Here is a 15,377-nt window from a genome sequence, read left to right as displayed (position 1 = left end):
TTTTTTATTTTCTGGTGTGTGTGTGTGTGTGTGCATGTGCATGTCTGTGTGTGTGTAAGAGTAAGAGAGACAGAGACAGGAGAGAAACAGAGGGACAGGGTTTTCTGTTTCCTGGCCAGTCTTAAACTTACTACATCGCTGATGGTATTCTGAGATTATAGATATGCATTACCACATTTAGTTTATATGGTGCCAATGACAGAAACTCAGGGCTTTGTGAATTCTAGGCAAGCACTCTACCAATGGAACTATAACTTTAGTCCTCCTGGATCCTTTTGAGCTGTAACTCCTTCATAATTTTGTGACCACACACATCCAATCCTTGTCCCCGTCTATTTTCCACATTACTCAAGGTGAAGCTTTCTGTCCTGACCTACCTATCTCTCATCAGGTCCCACCAGTTCTGATCATTTTCTTGGGCAAGTTTAAATCCACCTTACTGAGAATTCTTTATATTTCATTTTCTCCATTTCTTACCACAATGTCTGAACTTCAGTTTTCATCTTCAGATTTCCTGGCTGTTGAAAACTATTAACGTTTCACTGCTTGACACATGATAGGTGTTCAACTTAAAGTATTGGGTGAAGGAATAAATAAATGAGGTCCTGAAAGAATGGTGCATAAGAATGTACCTCTTTGCTTTGAGAGAGGTGATATGAGTCTTAGTTTGAAAGTTTGGGCTTCATAATGTGATATCCCTGTGCTGACTTTGTCATTTTTACTAGAGATGTCGATGTAAAGGAGCATTTTTGGCTTTGTACAAACCAAGGTTTACTAGCACTCTGTGATTACAAAATCTTTTTTCTCTGGAAGTCATTTAACATGCCATGGTATTGTTTTATGTATACATTTAAGAGTGTACATGGGCTAGGCATAGAGTTCATTGAATAGAACATTTACCTAGTATTCATGGAGTAAATCCTTAGAACTCCACTCTCTGAGTATGGTGGTGCATACCTGTAAATACTGTGACCAAAACTGGAATCTGCACACTAAGGTACCTTTAACTGACTTCTTTTCCATCTGTTTTTTGTCTTTACACGGCTCTATGTCTTAGATATAACAGCTGTTTTTTAGGAAACCCACCTAAGATGCTTCAGCCACAGGATAAATCAATAGCTCTGACTTGGTGGTGACTTTGTCCAAAGCCTAGAGCTTCAAAGTAGCTTATTAAAACCAAGGTTCCCACTATGACTATGGGGAAAATGTCCAACATTGTTAGCCACTTTACATAGATACAAAACTACACCAAGACTCACTTTCATCATAGTCAAAATGACATTTAAGTACAAATTAGAAAATGAGTGCTTAAAAATATTGGAAAAGAATCAACATTATACACTGTTGGTGGGAATATAACTCTATCCACTTCAGAGAAAAACAGAAAACAGGAAAGATGGCTCTATGACGTGGAGTACTTTCTGCCCATGCAGAAGACCCGCTTTCCTTCATTTTATCTACTTAGTGACTTATAACACCCATGACTCCAGTTCCAGGGATCTGATGCCTGTTTTTACTTTCACAGGCTCCAGACATGCCTACAATCCCTCAGTGAGGAGCTGGAGCATGGCTCTGTGGTAGAGCCTCTGCCTAGAACCTTCCAGTGAGAAACCTGGGAATGTGGCTCAGAAGTGCAGTTCTTGGCTTAGAATCTAGTGAGGAGCCAAAGGCGGCAAGAGTATGCTTGAGTAGCATGTACCAGCTGCTGTGGCTTACCACAAGCATTCTCCACACACAAAGTTGCATTATAATTATTGTGTTCCTTTGATGTCATTCTATGCATTCTCAGTTTAAATCAATGTCTCCAATGTATATATTTTATTGCATTAGCAAATAAGAGTGGGCATGGGGGAATGTATCTGAAATCTTAGTATTTAGGAGACTATGACAGTAAAATTGTGAGTCAAAGGCCAGCTTGGGTTACAAGGAAAGGTTTTAGAGAGAGAATGGGGGAGAGAGAGATTAATGTTTGGTATCTGGAGCAAATCTTGTTCAGCATATTATGAGAATACTATTATACACTGTGTTCTACATAGTAACCATTAGATAAAGATCCAGCTCAGAGAAGCATTCATGAAAACCATGTTCTAGTGATATTTCATTTGAAATAAAGCTTGCCTGGAGTTCAGAGAGCAAAACGGCCACACTGATTAGCCTTATAGACCACACAGTGGTGGCACACATCTTTAATCCCAGGAGTCATGCCAGTTTGCCATAGAAACTGGGCAGTAGTAGTGCATGCCTTTAATCCCAGTACTAGAGAGGAGAATATAAGAAGGGAGGAGACAGCTCTCACACACAGACTAATTCTGAGACTTTTGGAGACAGAATTGCCATTTCAGACTAAGGTAGAGGTAAGAGTCAGTGACTAGCTATTTTGCTTTTCTGACCTTCAGGTTGAAACCCAACTTCTTTCTCTGGATTTTTATTAATCGTGCTACACCACGTAGTATTCTCTTTAAGGAAATCAAGAGATTTGGTGCTCTAGAACAGGAAATAAGGCAGGGGTATTATTTCTACTTTCTAGGGGGTAAGCACAGTGGTACTTACCTTTAGGGCTAGCAGGTGATATAGAAGCCAAGGGGCTCTTTCCTAGGCCTGGGGTGTCTCCATGGGCAGCTCCATTGGGGGTCTCCGTCAGGGACTGCATGCTATCTTCTGTTTCTGCAGGTGAGAGTTAGGACGAAAATCAATAAGCAGCTCTCCTAGAAAGACCGTATTGTCACTTCATCCAGTATATGTTATTCTTTTTCTAGAGTGTGTGGCAGTGACCTCAAGCACAGTTATACAGGATGAGTCCCCACATCCATCACCTTCCTATAAATTTATCAGTTTGTCCATACATCTATGTGCAGATCTGACAGCCTTTCCTTTTTTATATCCTTTGCTTTCTACTATCAATCTTTATTTATTTCTCTCTCATCCCCCTTCTCCTTCCTTCTCTCATATCCTTTCTTCTTTTCTTTATTTCTACCTCCCTCCTTCCTACCCTCTCTCTTTCCCCCTGTCTTCTCTCTCTCTCTCTCTCTCTCTCTCTCTCTCTCTCTCTCTCTCTCTCTCTCTCTCTCTCTCTCTTCACAGAGTCTCATATAGCCCAGACAGGCTTCAAACTTGATACATAGCTGAAAATGACCTTGAATTTCTATTTCTCCTGTCTCCAAGCTCCTGTGTACTTGGAACACAGGCATATACCACCATGCCTACTTTATGCAATGCTGAGAGGCAACCAAGAGCTTTGTGCACTCTAAGCAGCACTTTATCAATAAATCACATCCCACCTTCTACTTTCTGCCTGCCCTTCTTTTCTTCCATATTTACTTAAATGTGCCATTATCTTTTTATTTGATTTGACTTCAGAGTACGAATGAAATATAAATAAGAACCAAAGTAAAGTATAGTGTTATGGACGTGAAATCCAAGTACTTGCGTGCTGAGGAAGAGGAATCATAAGTTTGAGGCCCACTTGGTGATATACAAAAACAATGTACAGAGAAAGTGAAGCAATGATTTCAAATGTCTACTGTTCATGTGACTTGTTTAAGCTATCTGTGTAGGGTCTCAAACACATTTCTTCTGGGGACTGCCTGTCTACCGTTCGTGTGACTTTTTTAAGCTATCTGTGTAGGGGCTCAAATACAATTCTTCTGGGGACTGCCTAAGGAAGATTGTGGTGGTATTAGAGGACATTCTTTGAGCTGTGTCACAAATAAAATCAATTTAATTATCAAATTTAATTCTTTCACATCATTAGAATCCCTAAAAGGTCTTCTCCTGTATTTAGTGCTTCCTGGGTCCCTCCCACATCATCAGATACTTTAATCCTTCAGTTTTCATGATAACATGTTTTCTTTTTTCTTTCTAGTAATATGTTGAACTCCAAGGCAGAAACTCTCCGTTGCGTCAAGCCTAGTGGTACTATAATGCCTATAGTTACTGCTGTGTGGGAGGCTAGGGCAAGACTTCCAAATTCAAGGTCAGCATAATTACAGGGTTAATTCCAGGCTAGCATGGTCCTCCATATGCCACATACATACATAAAACAAGGGCTGCTTAGGAATAAAGCATATGTGTCAATTCTTATGGAATAACCTCCCAAAACAAATCAAAACAAAATCACTTCCTTTTATCTACATGTTATTTTGGCTAAATTCTAGACCACCATATATCACTGATACGTTCTCTTAGGATCCCGACGCTGCCCAAATACCTCTCGCTTTATGGCCGCTTAGCCTTTTTGTAGAACTTGAAAGAGTTTACAATTGCTCTATAAATCTTGTCTTCCTGTAGCCACTGTAATGCCAGAATCTCTTGTATTTTCTTCTAGTTTTTTAACTACTTCTGCTAAAATTAAAGATTAGGTACAAACATTCCTACTGCAGAATAGTTTGAATTATTTTTTGTTTGGGGGCTCCTGGGGTTCAAACCAAGAACATTATGCTATTTTCCTATCTCTTTGATTTTTCGGACAGAGCCTCACTGTATAACTGATTCTCTTTGAACATAAGGTTTTTATGTCTCAGCTTTCCACATGCTGGGGTGACAAGCATGCACCAAGCACACCTGCCTAAGTTCTTAGTTTAGTTCTGTCACCTATTAGTTTTATGACAGTGAGACAGTTATTTTATATTTTCTATGTATCTTGACTTTATTACCGACAAAATAGTATAAAAATGACTATTTAAAACCTTTGTGAAACCGTGTTGACATAGATGATAGATGTGCTGTAAAAACTCAAGTCCAAACAGATTAAAGACCTCAATATAAATCCTACCACACTGAACCTGATAGAAGAGAAAGTGGGAAGTAGACTTTAATGCATGGGCACAGGAGACCACTTCCTAAATATAATACCAGTAGCACAGACACTGAGAATAACGATAAAGAAATGGGACCTCCTCCTCCTGAAACTGTGAAGCTTCTGTAAAGCAAAGGCCACAGTCAATAAGATACAAAGGCAGCTTATTGAATAGGAAGTTCTTTACCAAACCTATATCACACAGAGCTTATTGAATAGGAAGGCAGCTTATTGAATAGGAAGTTCTTTACCAAACCTATATCACACTGATCTTCAAAATATATAAGGAACTCAAGAAATTAAACATCAAAATTCCAAATAATCCAATTAAAAAGTGGGATACTGATATAAACAGAGAATTCTCAACAAAAGAATCTCAAATGGCCAATAGACACTTAAGAAAATGTTCAACATCCTTAGCCATGAGGGTGATCCAAATCAAAATGACTCTAAGATACATTCTAAGATACAAAAGTCAGAATGGCTAAGAACAAAAACACCAATGATAGCTTATGCTAGAGAGGATATGGAGTATAGGGAACACTCTCCATTGCTGTTGGGAATGCAAACTTATACAAGTGCTCTGGAAATCATTATGGTGGTTTCTCAGAAAACTGGAAATCAACCTACCTCAGGACCCAGCAGTGCCACTCTTGGGCATATACCCAAAGGATGCTCAATCATACTACTAGGACATTTGCTCAACTATGTTCATAGCAGCATTATTTGTGATAGATAAAATCTGAAAACAACCTAGATGCCCTTCAACCAAAGAATGGATAAAGAAAATGTGGTACATTTATGTATTTACATTTACATATTTACATTTACACATTTACAGTGGTAAAAAATGACATTTTGAAACTTGCATGCAAATAGATGGAACTAGGAAAAAAAACATCCTGAGTGAGGTAACCCAGACTCCAAAAGATGAGCATGGTACGTATGCACTTACTTATAAATGGATACTAGCTGTAAAGCAAAGGATAAAGAGCCACAACCCTAGAGAAGCTAAGTAACAAGGTGAACCCTAAGAAAAACACATATAGAGTCACCTGGAAAGGGAAAATAGACAAGATCTCCTGAAAAAATTGGAAGCATGGGGATGAGGGGGAGAATGGAGGGCAGACGGGGAAGAGGAGGGGAGAATGGGAAGGTGGGGAGAAGTTGAGGGAACGGAATAGTCGAGATGGAGGAAGGACAGAGATGAGAGCAAGGAAAAAGATATTCTTATTGAGGGAACCATTACAGGGCTAGCAAGAAACCTGGTACTGGAGAAATTCCCAAGGATGACCCCAGATAAGACCCTAAGCAATAGAGGAGTGGGCGCCCAAAATGACCTTGCCCTGTAATCAGATTGATGACTTTCTAAAATATCATCATAGAACCTTCATCTAGCAACTGATGGAAACAGAGGCAGAGTCCCAGAGCAGAGCAGTGAGCTGAGCTCCCAAGTCCAGTTGAAGAGTGGGAGGAGTGAAAATATGAGCAAAGAGGTCAAGACCATGATGGGTTCACCCACTGAAACAGTCTACCTGAGCTAATGAGAGCTCACCAGCTCTAGCCAGACAGGAAAAGAAACAGCATAGGACAAAATGATATCCTCTGAATGTGGGTGACAGTTGTATGAGACTGGGGGGCAGCTGGCTGTGGCACCAGGATTTATCTCTACTGCTTGTACTAGAGTTTTGAGAATACATTCTCTTTGGATGGATAGCTTTTTCAGTCTTGATATAGTAGGAAGGGCCTTGGACTTACCCCAAAGCAATGTGCCTTACCCTTTCTGAGGAGTGAATGGAGAGGTGGGTTAGAGGAGAAGGTGGAGTGAATGGGAGGAGGAGAGGGAATGGGAACTGGGATTGGTATGTAAAATGAAAAAAGATGGTTTTTTTCTTTCTAAAAAGATTAAAAAAGAAATATGTGCTGTATAAACTCAATTGTCATTATTACCACTACTAATTATGATTAATAACCATGTTAAATATTTAATACATTGTAGTAATTGCTCATTGACTTGCTTGTTTTTTTCTATGTTTTGCATATGCCTAGCCCAGTTATTATAAGTGATTGGTGTAAGTAGTTCAACCAAAGTTTGCTAAATAAATTTATAGTATGGTATTAGAGGGTATAAGTCATCTATATAGCATTTATTTCACATGTGCAAGGTACTAAGTGTCGTGTACAATAACACACAAAACAGGGTTCATGCTTTTAAACAGTTGAATGAACTTGAAGATGTACAGTTTATAAAATAGAGTTTAGCTCAGCTGTAATTTGTAGGAACTAGTATAAGCATATTAGTAATAGGCAGACAGAAAAATAAATATCCTAGATTTTCTGTCATGTGGAGACAAACATACAAAAACCCTAAAAGCATAAAACTGACTACAAAGGAAGTTGAAGGAATATGGAAGGTAGAGAAGAAAGTGAGAAAAGTTCATAGTAGGAAGTGGGAATGAGAGCATTGTTTAGCATGTATGAGCATATCAGAATGAAATTCACCAATTTGTACAATTTATATGATTTAACAATGCTAATTTCAGGCCTGATAGATAATGTGACTGTGATAATTAACCACTAATTTTCCTTCTTCCTCCTAGGAAGGGGCTCTTGCCTATGATCCTCCTTAGTCTGTGAAAGGAAATGTGGGGACAGCAGGTTCCTACTTCTCAAGCTGGTTGAATGTGTAGGAACTTGAAAAGCACTGCCACCCTTCCCAAGTCAGAACTCTCGGCCATTACGTTTCTCAAGAATGGTGATAAATATGTCTTGCTGGAATAAGTTCTAGGCTTCAAGGTTCTAAACATAACCATAGACTCTCGAGAGATGCCATTCATTATAACAACACTGTTATCGTCTGTTTGTAAATTACCTGAAGGAGTAGTCTTGTGCAGAGATGGGCTGGCTGTAAAGTCAGTGCTAGTGGAAACAGGAAAGGGCAGTGATGTAGAAGTTGAAGAAGGTAATTCTTTTACAGTGGTGGCCACCAAAACATCACTATGGCTTGACTTTGTTATTGAATGAGGACTGTTAGAAGTCATAAGTGAGCTGCCTTTTGGAATGCTGGTTGTGGGAAATGAAGCCATATCTTCTGCTGCAGAGAGAGTTGTTTCATCTGAAGTCATCTCATCTGCAGGCAGCATGTCAGTTCTTGGAACATGAGTACTTTCTAGTGAGGGCACAGTAAAACTGGATTCTGGGAGGGATGTTACCCCAGCAGACTCAGTAATAGATGAAGAATATAAGACTGTTTGTTCTGGAACTTCAGTAGACTGTGAAGATTGAGTCTGATATGGAGTTGATATCAGACTAGCAGAAGCGACAGCAGTCTCAGAACTTGGCAAAATGAGAGTGGACACAGGAGAGGAATGCATGCTTGTTTGTAGAGATATGCTAGTATCCCTCAATCCAGAAGTCACATGGAAAACTTGTTGAGTATCAGATCTTATAGTCTCTAAATAGTCAGGCAATGATGTGGACATAGAAGTCACCCATGTGGAGGAAGAGGTACCAACTGTATAGGCATCCCTGGATGATTCCTGGGGTATAGGTACAGAAGAACTTAACTCAGGCCCTGTACTGATGGCCTCCATGCTGGTTACTTTGAATTTTGAGGAAGAATGAAAATTTTCTCTATCAGTAGTAACTTCAGGAAAGCCCAATATTTCAAGTAAAGTGCTGCTTAAATTTGGAGGTGAACCTGGTCCAGTTTTCAAGCTTCTGATCAATGTGTCTGTTGTCTTAGGAAACTCAGAGGTGTGGAATGAAGTCTTGGGAAAAGAGGTAGAGCTTGAACTCAGTCGTGCTAAAGAGGAAGCAGAAGAAGGTGGAGTCTTTGTTAGTAATGACAAAAGGGAAGAGGCAGTACCATCAGGGATAAGAGTCTTAGATGACACAGTGTTTTGGAACTGAGGTCCAGGAGTGGTTATGTCCACACTGGTTGCTTCAGTTCTGTTCAAAATGTAAGATGCTTGTGAGGTTCTGGTGTCCTTTGAGCTGACTAACTCGCTGTTTCTCCAGCTTGGAAATGGTGTTGTAAAAGAATCTAAGTTTGAGTCCAATTCCTTTCTAGTTCTTTCCCCAGAAGAGAATGTGGGGACCCCAGAAGCAGAAGAGGTGAGACCTTGTCCTTCTGATGACGACGTAGAAAGAAAAGGTGATGTTGTCAGAGGTATTTCTACAGACTTCACAGAGGAGATTGCTTCATGGACTAGGGAGTCTGTCCATGACAGTGGCTCGGAACTGCTGGCATGAGTCATGGAGTCTGGGTGCAGAACTGTCTGAGTTACAGTAGAGAGGGTCCCCGTATCAGCAGTAGTTCCTGACGTGCTCCAAAGAGCGGTGACCTTGGATGATTCTGCAGCATTAATTACTTGACTGTGGTCAATGTTTGGGAAGGAAAGAGTAGAGATGTTGGAAGTATTTCCCATTGAGATGTCTGCTGTCTTTGTGAAGGATCCAGAGCTTGAAATAGATATCCTACCTGCTGAGTTAACCTCTGTTCTTGAAAGCCCAGTGGAAGTCCTAGTGGGCTCTGTGAAAAGATCAGAGCTACGTTTTGTCATCAAGTTAGTATCTTCAGGCATGGTGATTTCCTGTTCTATTGAAGTTAGGGGGAAAGTTTTCTGCGCTTCTGTATGTGCAGGTTTAGATATAGGCATTGATGTGGAAAGTGCTGTGTGCCAATTGCTTTGTGGGGTCATCATTACAGTTGTTATTCTTGATGGGATAGAATCAACTAGGACAGTGCCTTGGGTATGTGCTCCAGGACTATTGGTTTCTATTCTGTTTCTTTGGTTTGTTGAGGGAATGTGACCTGCTGTGAGGTTTCTTATGTCATATGAAGGACTTGGAATTGATAGCCCTGTGGTATCTAGGCCTTGGATTGAAGTGCTCCCAGAATGTACTTTTTCATCTTTTCCAATTGAGGTTGTTTCTTGAATAGAAGTTACAAATGCAGACACAGAGTCAAGGGAAGAGTCGTTTTGTACTTGTGAAGTAGAAGTAACAGGTGGTGTGGTTTTCTCAGTCACAGTTGACGTTGAATCTGAAGAGATGTGCTTTTCTTTGAGTAAAGACTGTTTCTCAGAACCCCTGGATTCAGATATCATTGCTAAATATGGAGATGTCTGGGGCTCAGGTGAAGAAAACTCTGCCACAGAAACAGTGGTTGCAGTGTCCCTAGACAGGGCATCATATAATAAAGACCCAGAATTATCTGCCTCCAAGATGGAGGTTAACTCTATGTGTTTTTTTCTGCTAGGATAGGTAGTGTGGCTGAGAATACTTCCAGTGGTGATATCTTCTGATGCTGAGAAATACGGAGGGATTCTCGTGGAGAGTCTGCCAGCTGTAAAGGACTCTGAAATGGAGAGGTCAGTAGACATGCTAGGGGGCAACTGAGAAGAAACAGTATCGCGTGTTGTGGCAATTCTGGTCTCTTCAAGAGTGGTAGTTTGTGGAAGTGATTGGCTTAGGGAAGAAGTTGTGTGAGCCTCTGAAAATGCTGCCTCTGAAATAGAAACTGTAGTACCCACCAGTGGGTGCTGGAGCATGGTTGAAAATGCAGTTTTAGGTGAAACTGGTGCAGGACTGGCAGTGGGTTTGGATTGGGGTGTGGAACTACTGGGTTTCACCGAGGAAGCAGAGCTCGCCTCTGAGAATTTGGTGACCTGTGATGTCTCTGGGCTTCTTGAATGTGCACTACTGCTCCAATTTGGAAATGAAGTAGACAGATCATGTATATCCAATCCAGTTGTGATTGCCTCCTTAGAAGGTGTGAAAGCAGAGATCACAGAACTAGGAGATGGGGTGCTGTGTTCTTCTATGGAGGTAACAGAGGAAGCTAAGGTAGGCCCTACAGGATATCCTGGAGAATCGGCAGGTTGGCTTCTTTTCAGAATTGAAAAAGTTGCAGTTGGTTGAACTTCATGACTTTGACTTAGAAATGTGGGTGTCGCTGTGACTAGGGGAACTAGAGTTAAACTATCGAGACCATCAGACACTGAAGACACAGGTGATGTTTCCAGGGACAGGCCCATATTTGATGTCACTTCAGAATCCCCAACCTGGCTGGTAGATATTTCTTCTGATCCTGTGATGCTAAAGTCAGAAAGTTTGGAGACAACCCTACTGGACATATCTTCTGATGTAAACTTGGTATCTTCTGATGTAAACTGTTGAAGCATTGGAAGTATCGTGCTATCAGGTGACACAGATACTGTTCTGGATACAGGATGAGAAGAACTGTAAGGCACTTCAGAATGACTATTAATAAAATCCGTGCTTGAGAACACCTTCTCAGATATATTTACTGGTGTCGATATAGTCAAGAGGATAAATGTCTGTGTCCCAATCTTTTCACGGTCAATATCATTTGAACTAGGTGAAAGAGTGGATTCTTGAGTGGTTGGAAGGGTAGTGGGAAAAGCTTTATTTTCAGATGACATTGATGTAGGCATGATAGTGTATTTGAATTGGGGTACAGAACTGCCGGTTTCCACATTGGACGCTGGTGTGATCGAAGAAAATTTATTCATCGGTAAAGTTTGAGAAGCATGTGCAGTGTTAGAGCTTGACTGAGAGATGGTACTCCAGTTTGAAACGTAAGTAGTCTCAGGATCTGAACTTGTGTGTGAAGCTGTGGGAAGCAGATCCTTGGTAACTGTGAAAATAGAGGCAACAGAATCAGGGGACTGACTGTGTCTGTCTGGCAAGGAAGTACCAGGGATCAGTGAAAGCGAGTCTGGAGACAAGGATCCTTCCTCAGGAGCACCTGTCCATGATGCTGAGACAGGATTGTTGAAAGGAGCAATGGATTCTGAATGTGGAAGTGTATGCATCCCACTGGAGTGGGTGTCCTTGACTGAGGTAGTGCTGGATGTGTCTGGGTAGGTCAAAATGTCTTCCATAACTGGAGAATGTCCCATGGATCTGCTTGTCATCTCTTTTGATTCTGCATTGCTGGTAGAGGTAGGGAGACTGGTGGAGATTCCAGTGGGCGCATCTTCTGAGGTAGACTGATGGGGGGCTGACAGGAACGCGCTGTCAGCAGACAGGGCTCCTGTCTTAGACTCAAAAAAAGAAGGGCTAGTGTGCAATTCGCTACGGTTAGGATTGTGCTCTATGGCTGAATTTCTGTCTTCAGATATACCGAAGTCTGTCTGTGCTGCCTTTGGGGAGGAAGCTGTGCCTGTCTGAATCTCTGTGCTTCCAGATGAGATAGGCTGTGAAGGTGGAAGTCTGGTATGTTCCATGGAGGGCATAATGGTTGTGAAAGATTCCTTTTCCCATCGAGCGGATGTAGGTGTGATGGTGTGTTTGGCATGACGTGTGTAAGTCTCATTTTCCATGCTGTTCTCTTGTGTGAGTGAGGAAACAGAGGTTGTCTGTAGGGCTTTGGAGAGTTGGACACTGTTGGGGCTTAGTGCTGAAACAGATGCTGGTCCTGAGGTTGTATATAATCTGGTAGGGGTTGGGTCCTTAGCAGCTGTGAAGAGAGAGGTGACAGAAAGAGGAGAGCTGGTACTGTGTCTGTCTGCAGTGGCAGCAACTGGAGAGTGTGAGGGTGCCTCAGATGTGGGTCTTGTTGAACTGACAGACATGGACTCTTCCCAAGTTGAGTGAGTCTGTGATGGGAATGGAGGATTGACAGAATGAAGCCTGGACTCTGAAAGTGGAAATGTCCGTGTCCCACTGTGCTGGGTCTCCATGTTTGAAGCAGGGGTTGATGTGTCTTGGGAAGTCACCATGTTAGATGTCACCACAGAATGTCCCCTGTGACTGGCTGTTGTCTCTTCTGATTCTGTGGTGGTTATAGATCCGGGGAACCCGATGGAGATTCCAAAGGAAGTATCTTTTGATGTTGACTGATGTAGCATTGAGAGGGATGTGCTGTGCTCAAACAAAGCTGCTGTCTGGGACTCAGGAAGAGATGGAGCAGTGAGCACATCAGTCTCACTAGTATTGTGTTCTTTGGTTGCATGTGTGTCTGCAGGTTTACTGTCATTTTTCCATGCTAAGATCAAGGTGGAATCTGTCTGTCTTCCAATCTCTGCGGTTGCAAAGGAAATTGGTTGTGGAGATGGAACTGTGGTACCTTCTGTTTTGGTCATAAATATTGTGAAATATTCATTTCCAGATGAGATTGGTGTAGCTATGGTGTATTTGAGCTGGGATGTTGAATTCCTATTTTTCTCATGGTTTCCTTTTCTGACTGTGGAAACAGTGGTCATCTGTGAGACACTGGATAATTGTGCATTGTTGAAACTTGTCTGAGGACTGCTACTCAAACTCGGAATTGAAGAAATCCCAGGTCCTGAGCTTATGGACAAATCTGTTGGGATCAAATTCTTAGAAATTTTGATGACAGAGGCCAGAGAACTAGTAGATAATATTTTGTGTCTGTCTGTCACGGAAGAACTAGCAGGTGAGTGTGACTCACGTGGCATTGTTATGGATTCTGTTGACATTGATTTTTCCCAAGGCATAGGTGTCAGTGTTACTGAAGCAATGTTGTTGGAAGGTGCTATGGATTCTGAGTGTGGAAATGCATGTACTCCACTGGAGTTAGTGTGTTTAACTGACACAAAAGTTGATGTGTCTTCAGAAGTCTTCACGTTTGATGCCAACACAGAATGTCCGGTGTGGCTATTTGCCAACATTTGTGACTTTGTAGTGAGGCTGGAACCAGGAGTCCTGATGGGGATTCCAATGGAAGTTTCTTCTGATGTGGACTCATGTAGCTTTGGAAGGGATGTGTTCCCAGTAGACATGTCCCTTGTCCATGAGTCAAGAAGAGAAACATTTGTGGACACTTCAGTATGGTTAGGATCATACTTTGTGGTTGAATCCATTTGTTCAAGTGCTCTAGATTGTATCCAAGTGGTCTTCCAACCTTGCTTCGGACTGTGATGGGTAACAGGCACGGGTGAGTTTATAGAACCTGTAAAAGAGTGACTATGCCTTTGTGATGTGGAATTAACAGGTGATGGAGAGCTCATTCTGACTGTAGTTCCCCAGGAATGTGCAGAGCTGATTCCTTCCAGTGGTGAGAATTTTGCCTTGGAAGGGGTATCATAACTTGTGCTGAGAAGAGTGGATTTCTCCATCAATGGATAACTCTGAGAGACTGTAGAGTGCATTCCTGGCACTGAGGAAGTTTTTTGTGTTTCTTGGGAGGAAACCAAGTTTGAGGTCCCCACAAAATGTCCTGTCTGACTAGTGCCAATGACAGAGTTTGGGGATCCAGTGGACATTTCACTATAGGTTTCTCCTGGCTTGGTTGACTGATGAGGGCTGGGATAGGAAATGCTGTCCATAGGTTCTGTTCTGGATACAAGGACAGAATTAGTGAAGGATGCTTCAGCAAGACTAGGAGTATGCTCTGTTGTCGAAATCATCTCAGGTATGTTAGTCTTCACCATAGTAACAGTCGTGGATGTGTCTTGTAGAAGGGTACTGTCTAACTCACTCACAGTATGTGTGTTAGTCTTTGTAGAATTAGATGTATTCGTCGAAGCAGAAACATAGCTCTTCCCTGTGGTTTTGGGTATCAACGTGGATAGTGTGTCTTTGGGTACAACTGATTCAAATGATATATGGGGAGCAGAGCTGGTGACTTCCATGCTGCTCACTGTTTTCTGTGAGATTCTTGTGCCTTTTAGAGAGGCCAAGTTTGAAGGAATGCTGCTTCTCCAATGTAAAGCTGAAGTGGTCACTGTTGTTGTGCTTGTGTCCAACATTCTCCTGCTTGTCTTGGGTGTTGTTTTGAGCCTTGTAGTCATAAATCCAGAACTACGTGGTTCTTGTAATGTTGATGCTACATGAGAAGGCAAGGTTGGTTTGGGTTTATTTGACACAGTAAGCTCTTGACAAATAATAGATAATTATAAATTTGTAATCTAATAATACTCTCAGGAATAGTCTTATATATCTTTTTACATACCTATAAGGTGATTAGAATAACCTTATAGTTGGTATATGCATTAATCATATCTCTTTACATTCATCTAGTGGGAGAAATTTTATTCTGGACTTTATGTTGTTCTTGGATAAAACATTTCTCACTTATTCATATGTCAATACAATTGTATTAAAATAATCATTATATAAATTGTATTATTTCTCAGGTGAAGTTGGATAAAATATAGCCTCTAAATAAAACCTACAGTCTTACAACTATAAAAATAAGTCAGGTAGGTAAAAATACAGAGGATAAATGACTATGGAGTGTTCAGCTCTAAATTATCCTCCCTTTTTACAATACTCAGGGTGCCTCCTAGAAAAATAAGAACCAGATATACAAAACAATGTCTTCTGAACATACGGAAACATTGCTCTCATGAACTCAGAACTATTCTAATGGTTTATACAAGACCTATTCAATATTAACTCAATTAACATTCCAGCAGGGGTGGGGGAGCTAAAATGCTATTAACAATGGATTATGAATGGATAAGAGACTGCCAGTTCTCCTCAGAGATGTGATTCCCTGATAAACTGTCCATGTCCCAATGTATGGTTGGCTCTGCAGCCTTACACCTACAGCCATTACTGATTAGACTCAATGTTATTAAAAACA

General features: G+C 41.2%; 1 protein-coding gene across 1 annotated transcript in view; it reads right to left on the bottom strand.

Moving 5' to 3' along the window:
- Positions 1-15,377, bottom strand: part of Muc16 (mucin 16, cell surface associated) — a 159,861-nt gene that overhangs the window by 143,047 nt on the left and 1,437 nt on the right. The window contains exons 2-3 of the mRNA XM_087905954.1: positions 7,668-14,615; positions 2,551-2,664 (exon numbers count right to left, since the gene is read on the bottom strand). Coding sequence (XP_087762080.1) covers positions 2,551-2,664; positions 7,668-14,615 — 7,062 coding nt within the window. The remainder of the gene's footprint in view (positions 1-2,550; positions 2,665-7,667; positions 14,616-15,377) is intronic.

The sequence above is a fragment of the Myodes glareolus genome, chromosome 4 (genome assembly GCF_982192425.1).
Source record: "Myodes glareolus chromosome 4, mMyoGla1.1, whole genome shotgun sequence".
Lineage (NCBI taxonomy): Eukaryota > Metazoa > Chordata > Mammalia > Rodentia > Cricetidae > Myodes > Myodes glareolus.
This window is presented reverse-complemented; position numbering and strand designations above follow the sequence as displayed.